We start from the raw sequence: 26922 nt of genomic DNA, 5'->3' as shown, positions 1-26922 counted from the left end.
CTTTCTGCTTCCCCCTCTCCACTTCTCCACTCGCTCGCTCGCTACCCCTCCATCCTTCCATCCTTCCATCCTTCCACCCCTCCATCCTGTCTTCCTCTCCGCGCTCAGCCTTCATGGCTCCTCGGGGCACAGATGACACATACTGCTGCAGAATCAGCCATGTTCACACAATCCTTCACTACACTCTCTAATGAGCACAAAACACTACACACACCCCCCCCCCCTTAAACACAAACACACACCACACACACGTGTTTGTACATGGATTTGCATTCACACACACAGTCACATATTCACATGCGGGATCACGCATGCATGAATGCATAAACACACACACACGCACACACTCAGAGTTTGTTTTACACAGTTGCAGGACATGGGGGTCATACATGTTTTATGCATGTGTGTATTCAATAATAAAAAAAAACAAATAAATCAATCCAATTTCCAAGCATTTCTATTCATCATTCATCAGGAAAACGTATCATGATATATATATATATATATATATATTTTTTTTTTAAATAGGAGTGGCTTAAAGTTATCCAAAAGCAGTGTGTAAGACTGGTGGAGGAGAACATGATAAGATGCATGATAACATTTTAATGTGATTAAAAACCAGGGTTATTCCACCAAATATTGATTTCTGAACTCTGAAACTTTATAATATAAACTTGTTTTCTTTGCATTATTTAAGGTATGAAAGCTCTGCATCTTTTTTGTTATTTCAGCCATTTCTCATTTTATGTAAATAAATGCTCTTAAATGGCAATATTTTTATTTGAAATTTGGGAGAAATGTTGTCTGTAGTTTATAGAATAAAACAACAATGTTCATTTTACTCAAACATTTACCTATAAATGGCAAAATCAGAGAAACTGATTTAGAAACTGGAGAGACATGTCATCTGCTGGAGTTGGTCCACTGTGTTGTATATAGCCCAAAGTTGCAGTGTCTACCAGGAAGTTTTACAGCACCTCAAGCTTCCCTTTGCTCATGAGCTTTATGGAGATGTAGATTTCACTTTTGTTACTGCCAAAGGTACCAATTGGTCTTTGATAATATTCACTTTTTCAAAGACACTGATTTTTGGGTTTACATTAGCTATAAGCTGTAATTATCAACATTAAAGGAAATAAACACTTGAATAGATGACTCTTGTTATACATCTATATAATATATATTTACATTGAATTAGTGAAATAATTAGTGATTTTTTGATTTTTGATTATCCTGTACATTATAAATGACTATAGATAGGTATAATTCATGAGTGGTTTAAAAGTAAATTTAGCATGGTAGCTTTGTCAGTCATATTGCACTTGGTCATTGGAGTTTTTTGGTGTTGACAATTAACATACTATAAAACACAGCTTATGATGCATTAGGTTCACATTTCGCAATCAGTAATAAAACAAGGCTATATATATATATTGTTATGCATTTTAATTTAAATATTTATAGCTATTCTTATTACTCCTTATGAATGCATTATAATGTGTTAGGAATGTGCTCATAAAGCGTTCATAGAAAGTGTTACTATAAATTTGCCACCCTGTTACTTTTCCCTGGAATAAAAGAAAATCACTGCTTTTCCTTTAACAGAGGGCTTATGAAAAAAATCTAATATGATCTGATAATATGAGTTTGTCCTGAAACCCAAACGAAACATGACACTTTTGCAGAAAAGCACTTTACTAAGTCAGTACCGTTTTACTGGCCATGACACTGCAGGCTATTCTTTATTACTTTGTTTTTCTCACCAAAAAAATAAATAAACTCACATTCTTGTCCAGAAAATGCATAAAACAAACCAGCACATACATCTATGCACATATAAAGACACAAACACACGTACAGCTCTGGAAAAAATGATGAGACCACTTCAGTTTCTGAATTAGTTTCTCTGATTTTGCTATTTATAGGTATATGTTAGAGTCAAATGAGCATTGTTGTTTTATACTTTAAATTTAGAGCATTTATTTGCAAAAAAAAAAAAAAAAAGAAATGGCTGAAATAACTAAAAAGATGCAGAGCGTTCAGACCTCAAATAATGCAAGAAAACAAGTTCATATTCATAACGTTCAGAAATCTGCCGAAAATACTGGTGGAATAACCCTGGTTTTTAATCACAGTTTTCATGCATCTTGGCATATTCTCCTCCACCAGTCTTACACACTGCTTTTGGACAACTTTATGCCTTTACCAAGCAGTTCAGTTTGGTTTGATGGCTTGTAATCATCCATCTTCCTCTTGATTCAAATTCAAAGGTTTTAAATTTGGTAAAATCAAAGAAACATATCATTTTTAAGTGTTCCCTTTTTTTTTTTTTTCCGGAGCTATGTATACCGTACACATGCAGGACACAGGCTACTCACGCTTGGCCCACAGCGATGCTCTCTGGGACGTAGATGGAGTACGTGGTGTTGGTGAACTGGGGTGGACGGTAGCCAGCCAGCACGGCCACTGAAGCGTGAGGACCCTTCCTGCCCTGTGTGTCCACGGCCTGCACGGTCAGCGTGTACTCTCTGCTGGGTGTCAGCGGCCGCCCTGTAGTCCTCACCTCTCCCGAGCTTCTATCCACTTCGAAACAGTCCTCTCCGCCTGACAAACACCCACACAAACACGCACACAAACAATTTTCCAAAGTAAAAAATATGTTTGTATTTCAAAAAATCAATACTGAGAATGAACACAGCTTACACTGAGTGTATGAGAAGCATGTTAAAAATAGTTTCTCAATACAAGTGTTGTACATATTTCTTTAACCCTTTATGCCTTGTGACCTTTATTACACTCTGAGAATTACTATTTAGTAACTACATGCAAATCAATGCAAGCTAGCAAACGTGCTAGAAAGTTATTCCATTGGAGAAAAAAAAAAAAAAACAAGCCAGGAACCAGTTGTGTTACTGTACACTGTAAGCCCGGATAAGTTGAATTTACTTAAAAAACTTGAGGAAACCGGTTGCCTTAAAAAAGTTAAGTAATGGGTAATGAAAACTTAAGTTAGCATAACTTAGATAATCAAGTTATTACAACTAAAGGGAAAGTTGATTTAATTGTTTTATTTTTGTTATACTGTAAGACCTGTTGAGTTTACTTAACTTTTTTAAGGCAGCCGCTTTGCTAAATTCTTTTAAGTAATGAGGAATGAAAACTTGAGTTCGCATAAATTTAAAAGTTTTTACAACTAAAGGGGAACTTGATTTATTTCTAAGGTAGCCCGGGAGAATCACTACACACTGACGGTGAGTGTGATGATTGATTGGTATTAACACGCCCGTTACACCACCTTCACCACCCTCAACTGCTGAAACAAACCAGGCTGGATCCATGGATACAAGTGATTGGTTGAAATTTCTGGGCAGAGCATCCACCTAGTAACGCTTCCATTACTCCCTTTATACTCAGTTATTGTAAATAAAATTTAGACTATTTAGAAACCACTCTTAAGTTCCATTCACATTACCAAGTGAAGTGACTCAAATTCGACTTTTTGCCTTAATGTGACCCGTGATGACATAGTTACTTTAAAAAAAGAATCTGATTACTGATTACTCCTTAAAAAATAGTTACTTTACAAATTACTCTTTAGATTACAAGCTAGATTACAAGTTACTTTATTAGTTACTCCCCGCACATGCACATCCACCCCCACCCCCAAACCTCAACATAAAGATGATAACCAGTTCTCCAATAGGCATGTTTGACTTCACGCAGAACTTAATATATATATTATATATTTTTATTTTTAAAATACTATCGTTTAAATATTATGTAGGCCAGGAAGTATTGAAAAAGAATATCTTTTTGATATCATTAAAACTGCTCTCATATAAATAACACCAAGTACTTATAATTTAGAATTTCTCCAAATAGTAACCAAGGTGATATCTATAACTTTTATTCTAGCTCCTCATATCCATGCAGTTTAATACTATAATATCAGAGGAATTTCTACTTTTATTCTTTCATAAGAGCTACACCGCGAGATATGCTGTAGTTCTGCTGCAGTCTGACCTGACTTCTCTCCACCTCCACCCCACCCAACTGCACCCTGGTGCTCTTATTGACCAGCAAGGCGAAGCGCAGCTCTATCTCCAACATGCTTTACCTTACTGGAAGCTTCGCTTCACTTGGTGGGACTTGCTCTGTAAGTCTGTCTGTGCTGCTGAGACTCCAAATATTTTTTTCAGATTCTTCAGTTTTTGAAGCTAGGCAGCACTTTGTCGGAGCACAGAGTGAACAACTAATGTTGATATTGTCATCTTTAGCTAATAAAAAATTGAAATAGTGTTTTATTTCCAGCTAGAAAACGTGCATCTCTCTCCTTCCTCCAGTGTTTGTTTGTGGTGCTGTGTACACGTGGTGTTACACACAAGTTGCCCTCCTGCTGAAAACGTGACTTAACTGACTTAAACATAGGCAACTGATGCAAAAAGAAAGCAGAAGTATAACTTTTTACTTAGGAAAATGACAAAAATAGTAACGCACAGGGGCATGGATAAATAACTTTAATCTGATTAATAGATTGGAAATAGTAATGCATTAGATAACTTGTTACTGAAAAAAATGTCAGATTAGACACACGATTGAATGTGACATAGATACATTTTTTTAAGGGCTTTGGAGGAATCTGAACTTTTTGTTTTTTTTTTGGGTAATTTATGAACTTTCTACTATTGATATACTGAGCAAAAGTAAGCTGGATACTAGGGATGGGCGATATGGCCCTATAATAATTGTACAATATTTCATGGTATTCTTGTGATAAGGATATTTTTGGCAATATGACAAAAAAATTATACTATACTATACTAAAGAGAATATACTACTGCACCAAAATGAACATGAGACATGATTTAATCTTTTATAACTAGAATATAATTTAATATAATAAGAGTATATTTTTTAAATGTTTTGGAAACAGTAACTTACCAAGATCCTAATTTTGAATTGAAAAAAAAAAAAAATAACAGAAATAAAGTAGTGTAGCAACAAATACCGTAGCATTATCAAGGAGTTTCAGTTTAGTTCTCACTCACTCATGATGACTCATGACTGGAGCAGCATTGTATTAAAACAAGCTACGTGGAACAAACCGCTAGCTAATATCGCCCTGGCTTACCAGAAACACTCAGGGTTCTGTGGCTAGCCTTAGTTATTATATATTTTTTAAGGATTATAGTTTTGCTTACTTAACTTAGTAAAGCTTAGCTTTACAGGTCTTACCACTCAGTGGCAAACCTGCTGAATTAGAAGGAAAACAAAGCAACACCTCTGTTTCTTACTAGTGTCACATAATGTGCCTTATAATCAGGTGCCCCTTAAGTATGAAAATAGACCAGAAAAAAGGCGTATACTGATAGTGTGCCTTATAATCCGTATATATCCTTTTAATTGTAGTCTTATAGTGCAAAAATATAGTATCTACCACAATACTAAAGTTACATATTTAGTGCATGCATATAAACTAAAAACAAAAATTTTGATAAGTGTTTTAAATAATCAGGATATCAGGATATGGAGTTTCTTTATTGTGTCAAAAAAAAAAAAATTGCGATATTATTGTAGATAATACTATATTGATACATACCCCAATACTGTGTTTAAAACAGCAATACAGAAGTGAACGACTGAAGACAAGGATGCACAGACAAAGTCACTTAGACCTTGAAGTCTTTTCATACACACAGGGGGTCAGTCTGAGGACCCTTCTGCCAGCTGTGTGTGTGTGTGTGTGTGTTTATTGCATTATTTGTATAATATAAGATCTGCGATTCCCCCTTTAGGACAATAGAAAGACAAGAGCCTGTTTTAAGCGTTGTCCCCTGAAGCACGTCGGCAGAGAGAGAAAGAAAGAGAGAATGATGTGGGGAAGAATGAAGAAGCACACAGCTGCTGTATCTGAGCAGACGCCACAGCTGCATCGACACTCTCCCTCCATCAGCTGCTCTCCCCCAAAGACAAATCCACACGTGCCGTTTCTGATTTAAGGTTTTTAATAAATATCTGCTGCCTATAGGCCAGCAAATTAGAATTGTATTATATTACTTAAATTAGAACTATATTACTGCCACAATAAGCATCAGTTCCACAAACCCTAAAACCGAACCTTGTGGGACTCTACAAAATGTGCCGAACTGACTTGTTACCAAATAAATCAGTATTGTTTTTGCATTAGGGTTTCAGTTCAGTGTGTTTAAAACACCAGCTCCCTTTAGTACTTTGTTGAAGAAAACTTGAAGAAAAGTGACAGTATCAATATCAGTATCAGTCCATAGTACCCATATTGTTGTGTCCATAGTCTCATGGTTTCCTCCACCAGTCTTACACACTGCTTTTGGATAACTTTATGCCTTTACTCCTGGTGCAAAAATTCAAGCAGTTCAGTTTGGTTTGATGGCTTGTGATCATCCATCTTCTTCTTGATTATATTGCAGAGGTTTTCAACTTGGTAAAATTAAGGACTCATAATTTTTAAGTGGTTTCTTTATTTATTTTTTTTTTTACCAGAGCTGTATATCGTTCACAAAACCTATGTTATCATGACAGGCCTAACTGCATCCTCTCCTGGCCTTATCTGTCTTATCTGTTAGTTCTTCTAAGTTCTTCTATGTTTAATTAATAAGGTTAAAGAGCTAGAAATTTTCCCTATAACCCATTAGATTCCTACATGTCTTCAGAAGGGGTGTCACGATTCCTTAAATCCTCGATTCGATTTTATTTCAGATTTTAGGGTCACGATTCGATTCGATTCTCGATTTTCTTTTTTTACAGCAGAGAGGCCTATGCCAGTTTTAGATTAGTCTATGGTCATTCATTGGTTTGATTCATCAAATTTACAATATCTTATTTCAAAAGGTGGGCTTGATATAAGTGATGCAAAGTGATACAAGTGATCTGTAATACACCACATTAGGCACTAATGGTCAAATTTAAATAATTAAATTAAGATATATTTGTAATGCCATCTAGTGTTTTTTTTTTGGTAGCAGCAGTGTGCACATAACAAAATAAATAATAAAAAACACAGGAACAGTCATGTTAAAAATTATGGAACAATTAGAGCCTTAACAAACTGAACTCTATCCTACTATAACAGTTAAACATGAAAAATAAGACTTTAAGACTTTTTCGGTCCCTGAGAATTACAAGTTTTTTTCTTTAACAAAGATATATTAATAACTTTATCTGAGAGAAAGATGCTCCTTAAGGTACAAAAACTATTAACATATTTGAGGCTAGACAAAACAACTGTTATTTTTATATTTTCAAGTTTTTCTTTAAGAAGATGAGAATGTCCACATTCTCTGTAGAAAGGGCTGCTCTTTGAGCTACAGTGTGCTGCGCCATTTGCATAGGGCGCTGCGCCATTTGCTCCTCTTTTTGAATTCGATGCTTGAGACCAGGACATAATTTTGATCGATTTCGATGAAATATCAAAAGTGTGACACCCCTAGTCTTCAGAACAACCATTTGAGAGTAAGATTGAAACAAGATTAAATTAAGCCTGGGTTAAACAATGAAATTCACACTTTTTTACAGGTGACAACAACATGGTGTGTGTGTATAAGTGTGTGATATTTATTTAAGTTTGTATGTGTTTAAATGTGTAAATGTATGACTGTGGATTGGCACTCTGTCCTGGGTAAAGTGCTGTAGTGCCAGATGCAGTCCTCCAGGTGGACGATTGTTTCCGGTTAAGAGTACGCTGTGTGCTATTGGCTGCCGCTTCTCACCGGTGTGTGGATGAGTGCTGAGTATGAATGGTTGTGTGTAAAATGTGTAAATTGTAAAGCATTCTTGGGTTTTAGAAAGGCGCTATATGAGTTAAAATTTTATTCATAGTTTTTGTTCTTACCACAGAGCTGATATAAATAGGATCAAGGCTAGCTTCTAATGTTTCTTCTAAGGTTTAATCAGCCAAACAGCATGCATGAGCTGCATCCTCTACTGCCCTTTCCTGTCTGGAGTTTTTTATTTTTATGACTTATGGCCTTTATATTGTGTTTTCTATTTTCTCTGCGTTTGTTAGATAAGATCAAAGAGCAGGAATTATGTTTTTTTTTTTTAGAGCAAATTACCACTACAGCCCATTAGATTCCTACATGTCTTGAGAACAATGAGAAAAGCACTTAAAATTCAACATGTGCCTCCGTGTGATCGATGCAGGCGGGAAAGTGAAGTGAAGCTTGAGTAAATATCCATGGAAACAGCCGCGGCGTAGCTGCAGTTTTAAGCTGGGTGATATTTGCTGTTCTCAATGTTCGAGAGCTAAAAAGGTGTTTAGCCTGAGCTACTCCACTCTCTTGTTAAGCCTGAGTTAGTCTACACAAACACACACACACACATATATATATATATATATATATATATATATATATAGAGAGAGAGAGAGAACATTCCCCGTCTCAGTCCAAGTTTCCATGTTCAGAAGAGAAGACACAGAAGATGCAGGGAAAAGAAAAAGGGAAAAAAAGAGAGAGAAAAATGGATGAAAGTGGTAAAATAATGCGCTTCCCTAAAGCCGGCTTTGTAAACAATTTATCCAGCGAATATCATTATCTTTAATAAATGAACAAAAGCAGGGTTCTGCACTGTTCCAGTTTACTGGTCTGTTGAGTACGAGTGCAGCATGTTCAATAGCTTTAAGCCACTCTAAAACATCTCTCTCTCTCTCTTTCTCTCTATTTTTAATAATTGTTCATTCTCACGAATATAACAGCAAGTCTCCTAAATCAGTAATTATACCTTCCACGCTCGGCTGGGTTTGCTGTTTGCTCGCTGAAACACAGCAGATGATATTTCAAACAGCAATAATCATTAGCTTACAAATCCATTCATTATTCATTAGCGCTGGATGCTTTAATGACAGAGCCCCCGCGTGTCTCTCCACATGTTGCTGAACGCGCCCGGCGCCGCACTCACGCTCCGACTGATATTCAAAATAAAATAACCCAGTCAACTGAGAGTGTAACAAAACTGCCCACGATCCACGATCCCCTCCGCCAACGTGGGCTCATTAAGTCAATGGAGGACAAATCTACATAAATGTGAGAGCACTTCATGCTTTCGGTAATTGCGCACATCACAGAGGATCCTGTAATGCAGCTGCATGTCTCTGCCCAGCTGTCCTCCCCTTCCCTTACATCCTTTCCCACCTTTAACCCTCACAGGACAGAGCTATTTGTTGCTGATGACAATACAGTATAAGCAAGAACGTATAATCTGGGTCCAATTCACACCACACCTGTGGCTACGAGTGGAATCAAAACAAATGTAAAAAGATATATTACAAATATGGGTTGGACAACGAAACTGAAACACCTGGTTTTAGACCACAATAATGTATTGTCCTGATGGAAAGTTCTGGTGGAAACAGGAGAGTTGAGGTGCACATTGAATTCTGCCGTGATTTGGGCAGCCGTGGTTTTATTTTATTTTTTTGGATACAATCCAAATTTAGATTAGCACCCGAACATCCCTTTTAGACAGCTTCCTCTTACAGCGTCCACAGTTAATCCTGTTGGATGTCGTTGGTCCTTCATTAACATTACCCTGGATACCGTGGTTCTTGATGCATCACAAAGACTTGCTGTCTTGGTCACAGATGCGCCAGCAAGATGTGCACCAACAATTTGTGCTCTTTTGAACTCTGGTATGTCACCCATAACGTTGTGTGCATTGCAATATTTTGAGCAAAACTGTGCTCTTACCCTGCTAATTGAACCTTCACACACTGCTCTTACTGGTGCAATGTGCAATTAATGAAGATTGGCCACCAGGCTGCTCCAATTTAGCCATGAATCCTCCTACACTAAAATGACAGGTGTTTCAGTTTCATTGTCCAACCCCTGTATATACATACACCTAATAATGATGAGTTTTTTTGATTTTACCAAATTGAAAACCTCTGGAAAATAATCAAGAGGAAGATGGATGATCACAAGCCATCAAACCAAGCTGAACTGCACCAGGAGTGGCATAAAGTTATCCAAAAGCAGTGTGTAAGACTGGTGGAGGAGCACATGCCAAGACGCATGAAAACTGAACTCTTAAAACTTTATAAATATGAACTTGTTTTCTTTGCATTATTTGAGATCATTTTTCATTTTCTGCAAATAAATGATCCAAACGACAGTATTTTTATTTGGAATTTGAATTGGAATTGGAACAACCCTTTAAGAACCTGTAGACGGCCCTCCCAGCTAAAGTGATAGCAGTGGAGCGCTAAAGGTCAGCGACCTAGCTGCTGGTACTCTATTGGGGAGAGCGCGCCATCTGTCCACCCCTAAAAGAAGGCTTGGCCAACTGTGCTCTCTCGGACTCTGGCTGCTGATAGCAAACCACATGATTAGGCATTTAAAAAAACTGGAGAGCCTCAGATCATAGTGACAGCACCTTAGTTCAGAGTCCCTACTGCACCAGTGAGTGGTATTCACTACAGTAAACACTAAAGCTCAGATCACTGGTGGTAAAAAATAGAAAAATCTATTAAGACATGTTTGGTATTCTCAGCCTAAACATCTTTACCATTTTTATTAATTTCAATTAGTGTTGAATTAACAGTAACCCTCAGAAATGAGAAAAACTTAAAGGTTACTTGCTGGGCAAAGTGTTTTTGAAGCTGGAAAGAGGTCATCATAACTCACATGCTCAGAGTCATACTCACCGTCCACTAAAAGATACTGCGCTGCTCCCAAAGAGCCATCCAACTGTCGAGCCACCAGCTTATAGACCACAGATCCAGGAGCAGCATCAGGCCCCACAGCAGCCAGATACGGCTGAGGAAACATCACCCACTGAAGGTCAGACATACTGGGCATGGTTAGAGTCAGTCGGACCAGGTACCAGTCATCACCTGCAGAGAATAAAAGAGAGAGAGAGAAAGAATAAAATGATTAGTGCTTTAATGCAACAACAAAAAAGCTAATGAGCTAAAGCTGCACAGTATGGACAGCACACTAGTATTGTGGTTAAACTGCTATTTTGCACAAATAATATAGTAGAATATACTGCCCGCTGAAGGTGATCACCTCAGCTGAACAATCAGGATCAATGCCTCTTTCTTGTTGTTTGTGAATCAATTGCGACTCAGTTTACTGCCTAAAGAAAACATGTTCTGTCATATATTTTAATCACTTTTGTATTAAAACACACTGAAGTTTGGTGCACACTATGTTATGTTTAGACTAAATACTCAGATTTTTCCTAATGTTGAGATGATTTTGTGGTCATGAGGCAAATCGGAAGGCATTGGTGGCCCTTAGAATGTTTCTTTCTGCTGAAAAATGTCAAAGAGAGCCAACACCTTCTGTGTGCCCTGGATGAAAGCTTCACTTGTAGATAATTTGTCATTTTTAATGATCTGTTGCTACCAGTGCATTTTGTCTGCAGGCATCTATTTTTAAAAAAATCTGAAAATCCGATTATTACCTTTGAAAAGATGGTACATCCTTGTAATTTTCAAAGAGAGAGAGAGAAAAGTAATTGTGAGCATTAATAGTGAAAATGAATGCTTGGAAATGTGCCAGCAGATGTGTGTGCAAGTTTGTGTGTGTGAATGTATTTAATCCACATAATTCTTAGAATTCTTTGGTCATATTCTAAGAATACTTTGGTTAATCATGATTAATCACACCAAATCTTCTTCTAAAGACTAAGCTTGTAATAATGGACATTTAAATGCAAATGAAATAACCAATGTTAGATTGGAAATATGATATAAAAAAATAAGGCAGGGTCACTAACAATATGTCAGAAAATATAAACAATGTACCACAGTGCAGTCAGGCAAAACAGGGTCATATACAGGTAAATCCAGCAGAGAAAGGGCAAAGGCAAAAATTGGTAGTCAGAAACAAAAACAAGTCGGTAACAAACGCAATAAAAAAAAAAAACATGTTGTAGAAGAGCTAGAAAACTAGTTTCAATACTCGTCAAAGAACAGAGCAAACTGAGGGGTACTTATAGTAGACAGGCCAGGTGGAAACAATCAGTAACTGGGGGAGGGGGAACACCGTAGCGCCACATGCTCAGCAGAGTCTGGGAAGTCCGGTATGAGTGCATGCTGGAAAGTGGAGTACTTGTTGTGTAGTTCAGAGACCAGAGCAGGCAGACTGACAGCATTAGGACTAATATCACGAGTAAGATAATGATTAAACCTTTGAAATTGTGGTACATCCTTTTAATTTTCAGAGAGAGAGAAAAGTAATTGCGAGCATTTATAGTGAAACTAAATGCTTGGAAATGTGCCAGCAGATGTGTGTGCAAGTTTGTGTGTGTGAATATAGTTAATCCACATAATACAAATGAGTAATTTAATAATCTACCTAATGAATACAGTAGTAGTAAACAGCATTTATGTCACTAAATAGAGCTAAATAAATGCTAATGTGTCACAAGTTCTGTGGGTTCTGTAAAATGAATAAATTACGGTTACGGCCAAACTTGGTCGTGATGAATCTGTATTAAAAAAAACACATTCAAATTTCCAAATGTTCCAAACATGTTAATGTTCCCAGCACTACTTAAAAATATTATGATGTAATGTTATTACCATCTTGCCTATCCCTAAGCATATCTGTAGAGAGAGATGGTAACTGAAATCTTTGAGCATGATGAATTCTTGACCTTGTTTCTTGTTTTCAACTGCTTAGACCTCTCAGACGTGCATAAAATTCTTAACACAAGCCCTGATTCAGAGTGCGACTAATACAGTGAACGCTGAAATCGAAAGTATTTGGCTTATATTTTATATCTGAATGCCTCGGAATGATTGTGAGAATGAAATCTCTTTAAGCTTTCATTCTTCACACTCCTCTGCTACTCCATTTCAAGTATTCTTTCTTTTTTTCTTTTTTTTTCTTTTCGACTTAAGGACAGTCATGACACTGACCCAGAATCTCTGTAATCTCCCGAAATAACAAGAAATCCATCTCTCCAAACATGGCATTGTGGGGCTGTAACAGCCCCTGAAAGCATCCAGCCCTGGAGACTAATCACAAAGGGAGTGAGAGGAGCTTTGGAGATGAAGAGGAAGATAAAATAGGCCTGAGATCTGTACGCCTCCGTCTAGCCGCTCCCTCTCAGCCGCAGTCATTTAGCCCAAGGACTCTTGGCTACAGAGAGAAATGACATTTCTGTAGAAGCCATCAGCGCACTCTTTCCCCCGTCCGCTCTCAGGAAGTCGGCTGCTGTCAGAGAGAAACAGGCGGCGCTTTCTCGAACGCAAACGCCGTATCAGTCACGGAGCGCGGTGAGGAGACTCAAACACAAACAGAAATATCTGCTAGGTTTTTTTTTTGGTTGTTTTTCTCTCGTTCTCTCTCTCTCTCTCTCTCTCTTTTTTTTTGCTGCTATTTGTTTGTCTCCAGACTTACATCGTGTTGTTTTTGACATCTCACGCAACAGCGAGACAATGGTAAATATAAGAGGAAACTTCACATCTAAGTACCGGGGCGAGGGGGATGATCCCGCTGTTTCCTCTACTTCCTGCCGTATCACAGCGGAGGCTTTGAAAGATGTCAGTAGAGACTGATCGAAGGAGACAAAACGCTGAGAGAATGTAGAGAGAGAGAGAGAAAGAAAGAGAGAGAGAGAGAGCAGGAGATCCGCGAGAGATGAGGGGAGACTCCTGACAAGTTCCAGCAAAACTCTTGTTTTCCTGGTTTCAAATCTCTGATTTTTCTTTGCCTCGGAGGCACCAGGATTTTTACGTTAGCATAAAGAGGTCACGGTAACAGACAGGATTTAGTCTTTAGCAGTTAGATGGGGTTCCTTAGTGGTACGGGTTCAATATTCCACAGCAATTCCACAGTCGAATACAGCCTCAGAGAACTAGTACAGGAGTTGGACAATGAAACTGAAACACCTGTCATTTTAGTGTGGGAGGTTTCATGGCTAAAGTGTGAAGGTTCAATTAGCAGGGTAAGAGCAGCACAGTTTTGCTCAAAATATTGCAATGCACACAACATTATGGGTGACATACCAGAGTTCAAAAGAGGACAAATTGTTGGTGCACGTCTTGCTGGTGCATCTGTGACCAAGACAGCAAGTCTTTGTGATGCATCAAGAGCCACTGTATCCAGGGTAATGTCAGCATACCACCAAGAAGGACCAACCACATCCAACAGGATTAACTGTGGACGCAAGAGGAAGCTCTCTGAAAGGGATGTTCGGGGGCTAACCCGGATTGTATCCAAAAAACATAAAACCACAGCTCCCTAAATCACGGCAGAACTCAATGTGCACCTCAACTCTCTTGTTTCCACCAGAACTGTCCGTCCAGACAATAAATGATTGTGGTCTAAAACCAGGTGTTTCAGTTTCATTGTCCAACCCCTGTACATGACTACATAATAACATAATGGGAAGGAGATTTCCTCAGCACAATGCTAGCAAACATGGACGTATATCAGATAATTAGCTAACATAACTGGACTTACAGCATTTGTTTTGTGATTATAATTTATTTATTTTTCATTTTATTCCATTTTCTCCCTGAAAAATGTTGTCATGCACAATGTAATACTGTTAATATCGCCTATATTAGAATTAAAGAACACTCACCAAATGCATGTTCCTGTACAAACTTGTGTAATTAGTCACGTTAATTGGTTAATCAAAGTGCAGCACTGTATGGGAAAGTTAACTGAAAATGTATATGGAAATGTTGTTACCAGTGTATTTTGTCTGCAATCAGATTAATTGCAACAGAATTCTGTGGTTAATTGTGATTAATCACATCATTTCTCCTTCTAAAAGCTTTTATATACATTAAGCCGTAAGAATACATTAAGCCGTATACAGTATTTAGCTGTCTATTCTTACTATATTCTTAAATTCTGGTTGTAAACTTGCAACAAAATAAAAAACACATGTTTTTAATCATGACGTTATCTTTCGTACTGGAGAACTCCTCCTACCCTGCATGTTTTGGGTGCCTGAATGAAATTTTAAGCGTGTTATCAAAAGTCAAAATCTAAATGTAAAAGTTTTGTTATATCCACAGAAAATCCCAAGCTTTTTTCTTCCAAAAATATAAATTATGCCCCAGTGTGCTGTTCATACGCTTTCAAAAATGTGCAAGTTTCATAATCGGACTACTGCAATAATCTTATTATTTAGAAGCAGTCATATAAACAACATTCTTAAATTTTTTTAGAACTGGATTTTAGGTAAGTAATCCTAATCGGACATTTAATAAAAAAAAAAAGTTCAAATGCCGGCATTTCACATTCCTCAATCCACATATGTCATGTGTGTACTGAGATTATGTCACAGACAGCATTACCACTCACAGTGGATATTTTGCATGTCAGAGTAATAACTAGACTCTAGGTACATAGAGACAGTTATCATCTTCATCTGTCGTTATAAACTGGACTTAAGCTCATGTTCTAAAGCAGAAACTCAAGATTGAGACATGTTATGCTGTTGTTGCTTCTAAAACACTGAAGAACTGTGGCAGCCATGGGTCAGTGTTGAGTGTTGTGAAGGGGCAAACATCATTTTCCACTCCTGTCTGAGTGTGTGAGTTCTGCACTGTGGGGGTCTGCAGCATTCTTACATCAGACCATCAACTTTTTCCTGAACATGAACATGAAAACCCACACACCTCACACCCTCCATCCACCCAACAACACAGTCCAGCCTGTGTGTGGAATAATACCCTTATAGCTACGGCTGGTAATCTCGGCAACAGCCTTCAGCAGTTATTTCCAATAAACAAGACCAGGCTTCTGAAGACACTCAAACTGAAAGCTAAGTTAATGTTTTAAAAGTCTTTTTCACAAATATGATGAAAACAGCATGGCTACTTTGCCTTAAAACACACACACAAACGGTAGTTGTCAGGCTGATAGGGATACTCCACTACTATATATATATATATATATATATATATATTTATGATTCACTTATGTTGTTACTAATGTCCATATGGTGCTGTCTTTTAATGAAGAATAGGATTTTATAACTCAGAAGTTCAGCACTACAAATTTAAAGGCATTGGATCTGAGTTACAATGGAAAATGATTGAAATCCTTCCCCAAAGAAAAGAGACAATTCTTCAAATACCCAAAACATCGTCATAATTAACAAATAATTACATTGCTATTAGTGGTGCTCTGTAGATGAGCCTGAAGCATTGTATCTACTAATTCCTCTGTGATAAGGAAAACTAAAGTTAGCTATTTGCTATAATCACCTTGTTAAGATTTTCCTGTTCCACCTTAAATTATGCAGCAGACTCAGGTGACAAAATATAACTGCTACACAATTTAAGGTGGAACTAAAAATTGGGCCTAAAGTTAGCTAAATTTATACAACGATGAAGTATAACTGCAATCAGTTCTTTGCGATAATTGCAATGAGTCTCTCACATCTCTGTGGAGGAATTTTGGCTCCACTCTTGGAGGTGGACTAGAGGTGGACTTCCTGGTGAGTTTTGGATCGTTGTCCTGCTGCAGAACCCAAGTTCGTTTCAGCTTGAGGTTACTAAAAGACGGCCGGACATTCTCCTTCAGGTAGTCATTTTTTGGTGGACAGTGGAATTCATGGTTTTCATTTATCACAGCAAATCTTCCAGGTCCTGAAGCAGCAAAACAGCTGATGAGTTTCTTTGATTTTACCAAACTGAAAAACTCTGGAATATAATCAAGAGGAAGATGGATGATCACAAGCCATCAAACCAAGCTGAACTGCTTGAATTTTTGCACCAGGAGTGTAAAGCATAAAGTTATCCAAAAGCAGTGTGTAAGACTGGTGGAGGAGAACATGATGCCAAGATGCATGAAAACTGTGATTAAAAACCAGGGTTATTCCACCAAATATTGATTTATGAGCTCTTAAAACTTTATGAATATGAACTTGTTTTCTTTGCATTTTTTGAGGTCTGAAAGCTCTGCTTCTTTTTTGTTGTTGTTTCAGTCATTTTTCATTTTCTGCAAATAAATGCTCTAAATGACAATATTTTATTAGGAATTTGGGAGGAATATTGTCAGTAGTTTATAGAATAAAACAATGTTCATTTTACTCAAACACATACCAATAAATAGCAAAATCAGAAAAAACTAAAGTGGTCTCTTAATTTTTTCCGGAGCTGTATATTGTTATAGAGGTAGTTATCATCACACTCCTCTTGTCTCTGGTGCGGACCACCTGTCTAGACAGCTCCGGATCAGAGCCCAGTGGGGGCCGCGGTGAAAGAGGGCTCCCACCTGAACAGCTAACGAGCCACAGGCTGAGTCAACACACCTCCAACTGAGAGAAGCTGAGCTCAAAGCCTGAAGAGCCTGACCATCTCCACACTCCCTAAAGCAGCTGTCACACTACCAGAGGATCCTAATGGAACATAAACACCCCTCTGAGAGAGAGAGAGAGAGAGAGAGAGAGAGAGAGAGAGAGAGAGAGAGAGAGAGAGAGAGAGTCTCTTTCTCACACACAGAAAACGAGAGGGGGAGCTTGTTGGTCTTTCAGAGATGATGAAAATAACAAGATCTTCTGAGAGATCCTGAGATGAGACTTTTCTCTCCTCTTCATGTCCAATCTTCTCTCTCTTCATTTACTCAACTGAACCCTCTTATATTTCTCTTTACACTTTTTTTTCTTTTTCGCAAACTCTCTCCTCCACTTTGGTTCTTGCTCTCTTCCTCTTCTGTTTTTTTTTCTGTTTCCTCTATTTCCCATTGCCTCATTATCTCTTTCTCTCTCTCCCATTCTCTTTTTTCTCTTTTCTCTTTCTGTCTCTCCCTCAATCTAACTTTTTTCTGCCTGTCATGTCTGGTGCTGAAAGCACGTCTGTGTCTCCCACATCCAGCTCTATCTGCGATTCTCACAGTAACAACTACAATACCCAGAACGCACCACTCCATGACACAACACACACTCCCGATCACATGTCACGTCACATGACGCCACCAGGAAGCCCCGAGTACTGATTACTCAGAGTATTTAAGGACCATGCTCACACTCACACCTCGCCGAGTATCTGTTTGGTAAATCCTACAATACAAAGCGTTTCTCTTGCCCTTGCTATTTTCCGTGTATGATCCTGTTTTTGTTTTCTACCGACTTTGATCTTTGCCTGCTCCCTTGTGTTGGATTACCGTGTATGACCTGGACTGTTTATTGTACTTTGGATTTTTGCCTAACCTGTGATACTGCCTTTCCGTGTATGAACTCTGGACTGTCCTCCGTTTATGGTATGGTTTCTCTACACTGTGCATTTTTGGTATTGACCCTGTTTCTGTTGACTACCCCTGTTTACTCTATAACTTTAATAAAAGTTATTTTATTGTATCTGCACCAGTCTCCTTCCTGTCTGGCCCTGACAAGATACTCGGCCGTAATGACAGAGACTGCGGATACAGAGTCTATTAAGTCTGGTTTGGCTAACCAGGGTCGGCTTTTAGGTCAGCACCAGCAAACGCTCGCTGGTGTGACCCAAGCTGTTGACGAGCTAGCACGCCACCAGGTTAACCAACAGCAGCAGCTAGCCGAGATTATGAGTCACCTCCGGGGTTTGTCCACCCAGAACCCTAGCCCAGTGGTTAGTCCTGTAGCCAGCCCTAACAAAACCACTACTCCCTTTTTCGCTGTGTGTAAACCCGAAGTCTATGACGGAAACACTGAGAAATGTAATGGGTTTCTGCTCCAGTGCTCCGTGTTTTTTAGCAACTCACCTCCTGCTTCTGATAAAGCTAAAATCGGGTTTATAATTTCTCGACTGTCTGGCAAGGCTTTGGACTGGGCTACAGCTATTTGGGAGAACATTTCTGAATCCAGCTACGACACTTTTTTGTCTATTTTTCGCAGCGTTTTTGATCATACACGCTATGGGCAATCTAGTGGAGAGCTTCTGATTACCTTGAAGCAAGGTAAACTATCTGTGGCAGCCTTTGCTCTGGAGTTCCGTACGTTAGCTGCTAGCAGCGGTTGGAACGACCCTGCTCTCATCTCCATGTTTCGACACGGACTTAACCCTGAGATTCAAAGAGAACTTGCATGCAAGGACGACTCACTCACCCTGGATCAGCTGATCGCTCTGTCTATCCGTCTGGATCAGCTCCTTTCCCGTAAGCCCAAAGCTGTTAGCCACACTCCGGCGGTTCGCCCTGCACTACTCCAGTCCGGGAATCCAGTTCCGGAATTTGCGCCTGCACCCAGCCCTGAGCCCATGGACATCACACGATCCAGACTATCCGTCGCTGAGAGGCAGCGTCGCATACGCTTTCACCTGTGCCTCCATTGTGGTGGTCCAGATCATCTAAGGGCTAACTGTGAACTCCGGCCCAATTCTGCTCAAGCGTCTGCTCTGGGACAGCGCGTGGAGAGTACTCCACGCGCTAACGTGGTATGTACCCCTGTTTCTAAACTTAAAGAAAAATGTTTCGTGTTGCCTGTTATTATTACCACTCCAACGGATGTTTTTTGTGTCTCAGCGCTTGTAGATTCTGGGTCGGAGGGGAACTTTATCAGCCTGGATTTGGTGGAGGAGCACGCCATACCCACGAAAGTTCTCTCCAAGTCGATCTCCATCCATGCCATCGATGGAGAGACTGTACGCTCCAAACCTGTGACCCTGCAGACTCTTCCTCTCACCCTTCAAGCCAGCGCTCTACATGTGGAACAGCTCTCTCTCTATGTGCTCCCACGCACAGAACATCCACTGGTTTTGGGAGCGCCATGGCTAAAGACACACGACCCCGTCATTTCATGGAGCCTGGGAGACATCACTGCCTGGTCTCCTTTCTGTCGTGAGAACTGTTTATCTTTAATTTCACTCTCTTTGCAATCTACCTCTGTCGAAAGCCCTAATTCTGTAGATACCCCTGATATTCCCTCCGAGTACTATGATTTTTCTGATGTGTTTAGTAAAGCTAAAGCTACTGAGTTACCTCCGCATCGCCCCTATGATTGCTCTATTGATTTAATAGAGGGTTCTGTACTGCCCAAAGCTCGTGTGTACCCATTGTCTCGTGATGAGGAGAAGGCTATGGAAGAGTATGTTAGTGAAGCTCTTGCGCAGGGTTTCATTCGCCCATCCAAATCCCCAGTTGGTTCAGGTTTCTTCTTCGTGAAGAAGAAGGATGGGGGTTTGAGACCCTGCATAGATTACAGAGGCTTAAACGACATTACTAAAAAGTTCGCTTACCCGCTCCCGTTAATCCCAGCAGCTCTCGAACAGTTACGTAATGCCGTGTACTTCACCAAACTCGATCTCCGTAGCGCTTATAATCTCATTCGCATCAGGGAAGGTGACGAATGGAAAACGGCGTTTTCCACCACCAACGGCCACTATGAATACCTGGTCATGAGCTACGGTCTCGCTAACGCCCCAGCTATATTCCAGTCGTTTATGAATGACATATTTCGCGATCTCATTAATCACTCTGTTGTCCTTTTTATAGACGATATCCTTATCTATTCACCAGATCTCCCCACACACATTCAGCATGTCCGCCAAGTTCTCCAACGCCTGAGAGAACATAGCCTGTTTGCCAAAGCCGAGAAATGTGAGTTCCACACTCAAAGGGTCACATTTCTCGGCTACGTTATCAGTTCCTCCGGTGTCCTTATGGACGATGAGAAAGTAACTGCCGTTACTAATTGGCCAGTGCCCCAGACCATTAAAGAACTCCAGCGATTCCTTGGCTTCGCTAATTTTTATAGGCGGTTCATCCGTAACTTTAGCTCCATTGCTGCGCCCCTGACTGCTCTCACTAAGGGGGCTGCTAAAATCCTGAAGTGGTCAACCGAAGCAGATCGCGCTTTCAGTGAGCTGAAAGCTGCGTTCACTTCAGCCCCTGTACTTAGGCACCCTAATCCCGAGTTTCCCTTCGTAGTGGAAGTGGACGCTTCCGAATCGGGTGTTGGCGCGGTTCTCTCTCAGCGTAGTGGGTCGCCACCCAAATTGTTTCCTGTAGCCTTCTTCTCACGCAAGCTTTCCCCTGCGGAGCGTAACTATGGGATAGGGGATAGGGAACTTCTTGCTGTGAAATTAGCTCTAGAAGAATGGCGTCACTGGCTGGAGGGGTCCGTTCATCCGTTCACTGTGTATACTGATCACAAGAATTTGGAATACCTCCGCACGGCTAAACGACTTAATCCGAGACAAGCACGTTGGTCTCTTTTTTTCTCTAGATTTAACTTCTCGATCTCGTTCCGTCCGGGAAACCGTAATACTAAAGCTGATGCGCTGTCCAGGGTTTACAGCACTGTGGACAGCGCATCCCAGCCCCAGGAGGCTGAACGCATTCTTCCTCCCTCTGTTCAGATCGCGACCATTCAATGGGAGTTAGACGATCAGATTCGCCAAAGTAACGCTAATCAGCCCAATTCTGAGGACTGTCCTCAGGGTAAAACGTTCGTACCCGTTCAGTTTCGAGACAGGCTCATCACCTGGGCTCATTCCGCTTTAACCTCTGGTCATCCTGGTGTCACACGCACGTTACAATTACTCTCGGCCCGTTACTGGTGGGATTCTATGCGTGCTGATGTTCACTCATTCGTTACCTCCTGCTCTGTCTGTGCGCAATGTAAAACGCCTAAAACCCTTCCAGCCGGTAAGCTACTACCTCTCCCTGTACCTGAAAGACCTTGGTCGCATATAGCGGTTGATTTTGTTACTGATCTGCCTGTATCTGAGGGTTATACTACAGTTCTCACTATTGTTGATCGTTTCTCTAGAGGGGTTAAATTTATTCCATTCCCAGCTCTGCCTACTGCCTTCCAAACTGCTCAAGCTATTTATATGCATGTATTTAGACACTTTGGTATCCCCGAAGATATTTTGTCTGACCGTGGTCCTCAATTTACTTCTCGTGTGTGGAAGGCATTTTTTGAACATCTCGGTGTACATGTCAGTCTCACTTCTGGGTTCCACCCTACATGTAATGGTCAATGTGAGAGGGTTAATCAGGAACTCGGGAAATTCCTCCGCACATACTGCTTCAAACATCCCACTGATTGGTCACAATACCTCGTCTGGGCTGAAATAGCACAAAACTCCCTAGTTAACACTACCTCTGGCCTCACCCCCTTTCAGTGTGTTCTGGGTTTTCAGCCTCCTCTAGCTCCTTGGACAGCGGTGTCCACTGATGTGCCGGCTGTGGATGAATGGATGAAGCGCAGTGAGCAGGTGTGGGAAGACACGCATCGTAAAGTCTCTGAGGTACTGCGCGTGTACAAGGAGCGTGCTGACAAGCACCGTGGTGACAACCCAGACTACCAACCAGGAGATCGGGTGTGGCTCTCTACCCGGGACTTTAGGTTTGAGGGTAGTTGTAGAAAGCTCCTGCCTAAGTTTATTGGTCCTCTTAAGATTTTGTCACGTATTAATGAAGTTACTTACAAGGTGGAGTTACCCCCTCAGTATCGTGTTAATAATTCTTTCCATGTATCTCTCCTCAAGCCTATGGTCCCGGGTCCGCTCGCTGACGCTGCACCGGCTGATGTTCCACCCGCGGCTGTGGAGGGGGAGGGGTCGTCCACGTATTCTGTCCGGGAGGTGCTGGATTCACGCAGACGTGGGGGTGTACTCCAATACCTTATCGATTGGGAGGGGTATGGTCCGGAGGAGCGTTGTTGGGTGGCTGCCAAAGACGTGCTGGACCCTGCCTTGCTCGTGGAGTTTCATGCTCGTTTTCCTGGTAAGCCTGCTCCTAGGCCCCGTGGACGTCCCAAGCGTCCTCCGACCTCCTCTGCTCCAACTCGTCGGGTTTCTCGCTCTGGTGAGCCCCGTCTGTCTGGCACCTCCGCTCCGACACCTGCACCTCCCGCCGGTACTCCCTGTCCGCCGGGTGGTCGTCGCCGGGGTCGGCCCCGTTCTGCCTCCGCTCCGGGCCCTCAGGGGGAGGGTACTGTCATGTCTGGTGCTGAAAGCACGTCTGTGTCTCCCACATCCAGCTCTATCTGCGATTCTCACAGTAACAACTACAATACCCAGAACGCACCACTCCATGACACAACACACACTCCCGATCACATGTCACGTCACATGACGCCACCAGGAAGCCCCGAGTACTGATTACTCAGAGTATTTAAGGACCATGCTCACACTCACACCTCGCCGAGTATCTGTTTGGTAAATCCTACAATACAAAGCGTTTCTCTTGCCCTTGCTATTTTCCGTGTATGATCCTGTTTTTGTTTTCTACCGACTTTGATCTTTGCCTGCTCCCTTGTGTTGGATTACCGTGTATGACCTGGACTGTTTATTGTACTTTGGATTTTTGCCTAACCTGTGATACTGCCTTTCCGTGTATGAACTCTGGACTGTCCTCCGTTTATGGTATGGTTTCTCTACACTGTGCATTTTTGGTATTGACCCTGTTTCTGTTGACTACCCCTGTTTACTCTATAACTTTAATAAAAGTTATTTTATTGTATCTGCACCAGTCTCCTTCCTGTCTGGCCCTGACACTGCCTTTCTTCTCTTTTTATCTCATGATCCTTTCTCTTTTGTTCCTCAAACTTTCTTCTCATTTCTTTCTCTTTCTGACTTTGTTCTTTTTCGCTGCCTTTCTTCTCATTTTATCTCACATTTCTCTTCTCCCTGCTCTCTTTTCCTCTTCGACTACTACCCTTTTTTCTTTTGTCCTCCTTTTCTGTTCTCTTTTCATTCTCTTTTTCTTTCTCTCTGTTTTTACTTCGTCCTCTTTACTTCTCACACAATCTCTCTTCCTTTTCCCTCAGTCTTTTTTTTATTGTGGCTTTTACTCATTTCTCTTCTCTTTCCCTCACACAATCACTCTCCTTTTTTCACTCCCTATCTTTTTTTAATCTTCTCTATCTCTTATTTCCTCTCTTTTTTCCATCTGCCTTTTCTGTCTCCTCTCTATCTTTTTTCTATCGTTTCTTTTTTATGTCTCTTGTTTCTCTTCTCTTACTCTCCGTTTTGTTCTCTCTTTGATTAATATTCTCTTTTACTTTCTCACATATCTCAATTTTTTTCCTATGTTCTCCTTCTTTTGTCCTTCTCTTCTTTTCCTCTTGTTCTTCTGTACTCTTGCTCTCCCTACTCTCTTCTTTCTCATCTCTATCTCTCATTTCCCTTGTCCACAGTCTCATTTCTCTCTCTTCTCTTTCTCTCCTTTCACATATCTTTCTTTTACTAGTACATACTAACACACATATACAATCTCTTCTTTTACCCTCCTCTTATTCTCGCTCTATTTTCTGTCTCTTTTTCTCATCTCTTGTTCTCCTTTCTCTCTCTTTTATGTTTTCTCTTTATTTATCTTCTATTTATCTTCTCTCTTTTCTCTCACAAAATCTACAGTTTCTTATTTTTTCTTGTTCTTTTCTCTTGATCTATATTCTCTCTCTCTCACACACATCTTTATTCTTTTCTTCTTGTCCATCTTATTTCTCTTGTCCACAGTCTCATTTCTCAGTCCTCACATCTTTCTTTCTTCTTTCAATTCTCTACACGTCTCTATCAATTTTCTGTATTTCTGTTTCTTGTTTCTCATCTCTTGTTCTCCTTTGTCTCTCTTCTTTTAGTTTTATCTTCTCTTTTTCTCAAACACAATCTATCTTCTGTTTTGTACTCTCTTCTTGTTCTATTGTCTCTCTCTTACATCTCTCTTCTTTTCCTTTTGTTTCGTTACTCTTGCTCTCCCTACTCTCTTCTTTCTCATCTCTATCTCTCATTTCTCTCTCTTCTCTTTCTCTCTTCTCACATCTCTTTCAATTGCTCTCTCATACTACACATGCATACACAATCTCTTCTTTTCCTCTCCTCTTGCTCTCCCTCTCTCTCTCTCTGAGACACAGCCCAGCAATCGCGTGATCTTCTCGCCGCTGTTGTTTGTGCTTCTCTGTCTCTTTTTCCATCCGCTTTTTCTTTCTCCTCTTTATCTTGTTTCTATCATTTATTTTTTATGTCTCTTGTTTCTCTTGTCTTACTCTCCGTTTTTGTCTTCTCTTTAAATAAAATCTTCTCTTTTTCTTTGTCCACAGACTCATTTCTCTCTCTTCTCTTTCTCTCCTCTCGCATCTCGTTCTCTTGCTCTCTCATACCACACATACATTCACAATCTCTTCTTTTTCTCTCCTCTTGCTCTCTCTCTCTTCCTCTCTCTCTTTCTGAGACACAGCCCAGCAATCGCGTGATCTTCTCGCCAATGTTGTTTGTGCTTCTCTATCTCTTATTTACTCTCCCGTTTTCCGTCTGCTTTTTCTTTCTCCTCTCTATCTTTTTTCTATCATTTCTTTTTTGTCTCTTGTTTCTCTTCTCTTTAAATAAAATCTTCTCTTTTTCTTTGTCCACAGACTCATTTCTCTCTCTTCTCTTTCTCTCCTCTCGCATCTCGTTCTCTTGCTCTCTCATACTACACATACATTCGCAATCTCTTCTTTTTCTCTCCTTTTGCTCTCTTTCTCTCTCTCTCTCGCTCTCTCTCTGAGACACAGCCCAGCAATCGCGTGATCTTCTCGCCGCTGTTGTTTGTGAGAGGAGATAAAACAGAAGGAAGGCGGAGGGGAAGGCACGGGGCCTACATGTGTTTGTTTATGCCTCAGTAATTCCCCGCTAAGCCCGAACAGCAATGAAGCAAAGCGCTGGGTATAATATGCTCCGTGTATAAATAGCTGCTCAATTCATTCTAAGGCCGTCCAAAGCTCCGTCCTAATTTGAATATCAATACGGGAGATGTCACGGATTGTTATGCGGGAGAAAGAGTGAGAGGAGCAGCGAGAAAAAGAGATGGAAATCGCATTTGCCGAGAGTTTGTTATATTTGCGTCCTGATTTGATATACAGTAAATTGGAGACGGCGCCGTGTGAAAGAAGCCAATATAGACTAAACACATTTAGACTGCGCTCAAAGCGAGCGCTGCAACTTACACAGCCGCATTAACAGCCAGCGCGAGAGCGCAGAGCTCTCTCTCTCTCTCCGCTCTCCATATACTGCACAACTCAACACTGAATCATCAGTTGTTTAAATCTGCAAAGTGCATTCACAAACAGAGAGGATCTGATGAAGGGTGGTTATCCACTTCACAATGAGATGCAGAGCACTGATGTATCTCTATAGGATCTATTCTGAAACCTATGTAGAGAACAACAGTTTGGAGAAGGCTGTACTGGATTCAGAGCTTTCTGCAGCATCAGATTCAGGTTCAGGCCCTGTATAGTAGGAGTGTACAAATATCAGAAGTTGATATCAGACTTGAGTATTGAAATATTATGTTTTGCAATACTGTATCATTTCTTAAAAGCACAGTTTAAAAAGATTTGTGGTAGACTGTGGTTCATTTTGTGGTGTGTGTTTGTCTTGTTTCCTTTTTTCTTGGTCCTTTCTGTTCCTGATTTGTTTTCTTCTTGTCTGTCTTTCCGTGTCTTCACTAGACAGTTTGCTTTCTCTCCCACGTGCTCTTTTGCACATGGCTCTGTTTTGTTGCTGTCTTGTCTCCACCCTGGCCCCGCCCTGTCATTAGTGTTCACACCTGTGTCTAGATTGTGTCCCATCCCCCTCGTTATCTGTGCCAGGTGTTCCTTGTTTCCTTATTTTGTAAGCAAGTTCTACTTGTACCCAAATGTTTTCTTTTGTTCTGTGTCATGCTTTGTTGGACCCTTTGTGTAAAGATTTATTATCTTTATTTTGTATGTTTTATAGTCTTAGTATTGTTTGGTTTCTAGTCTTAGTATTGTTTGTTTTCTAGTCTTAGTTTTGTTTGTTTTATAGTCTTAGTACTGTTTGTATCTAGTTTCAGTATTGTTTGTTTTATAGTCTTAGTTTTGTTTGTTTTATAGTCTTAGTATTGTTTGTTTTATAGTCTTAGTATTGTTTGTTTTATAGTCTTAGTTTTGTTTGTTTTATAGTCTTAGTATTGTTTGTTTTATAGTCTTAGTATTGTTTGTTTTATAGTCTTAGTTTTGTTTGTTTTCTAGTCTTAGTATTGTTTG

The 26922-nt window shown here is 40.2% G+C and overlaps 1 protein-coding gene across 1 annotated transcript in view; it reads right to left on the bottom strand.

Annotated features, from left to right (window-relative positions):
* The window catches only part of si:dkey-22o22.2 (neural-cadherin), a 231816-nt gene that overhangs the window by 106724 nt on the left and 98170 nt on the right, over window positions 1–26922 (bottom strand). The window contains exons 2-3 of the mRNA XM_022674142.2: window positions 10679–10867; window positions 2379–2604 (exon numbers count right to left, since the gene is read on the bottom strand). Of these exons, the coding sequence (XP_022529863.2) occupies window positions 2379–2604; window positions 10679–10867 (415 nt within the window). The remainder of the gene's footprint in view (window positions 1–2378; window positions 2605–10678; window positions 10868–26922) is intronic.

The sequence above is a fragment of the Astyanax mexicanus genome, chromosome 6 (genome assembly GCF_023375975.1).
Source record: "Astyanax mexicanus isolate ESR-SI-001 chromosome 6, AstMex3_surface, whole genome shotgun sequence".
NCBI classification, from domain to species: Eukaryota; Metazoa; Chordata; class Actinopteri; order Characiformes; family Acestrorhamphidae; genus Astyanax; species Astyanax mexicanus.
This window is presented reverse-complemented; position numbering and strand designations above follow the sequence as displayed.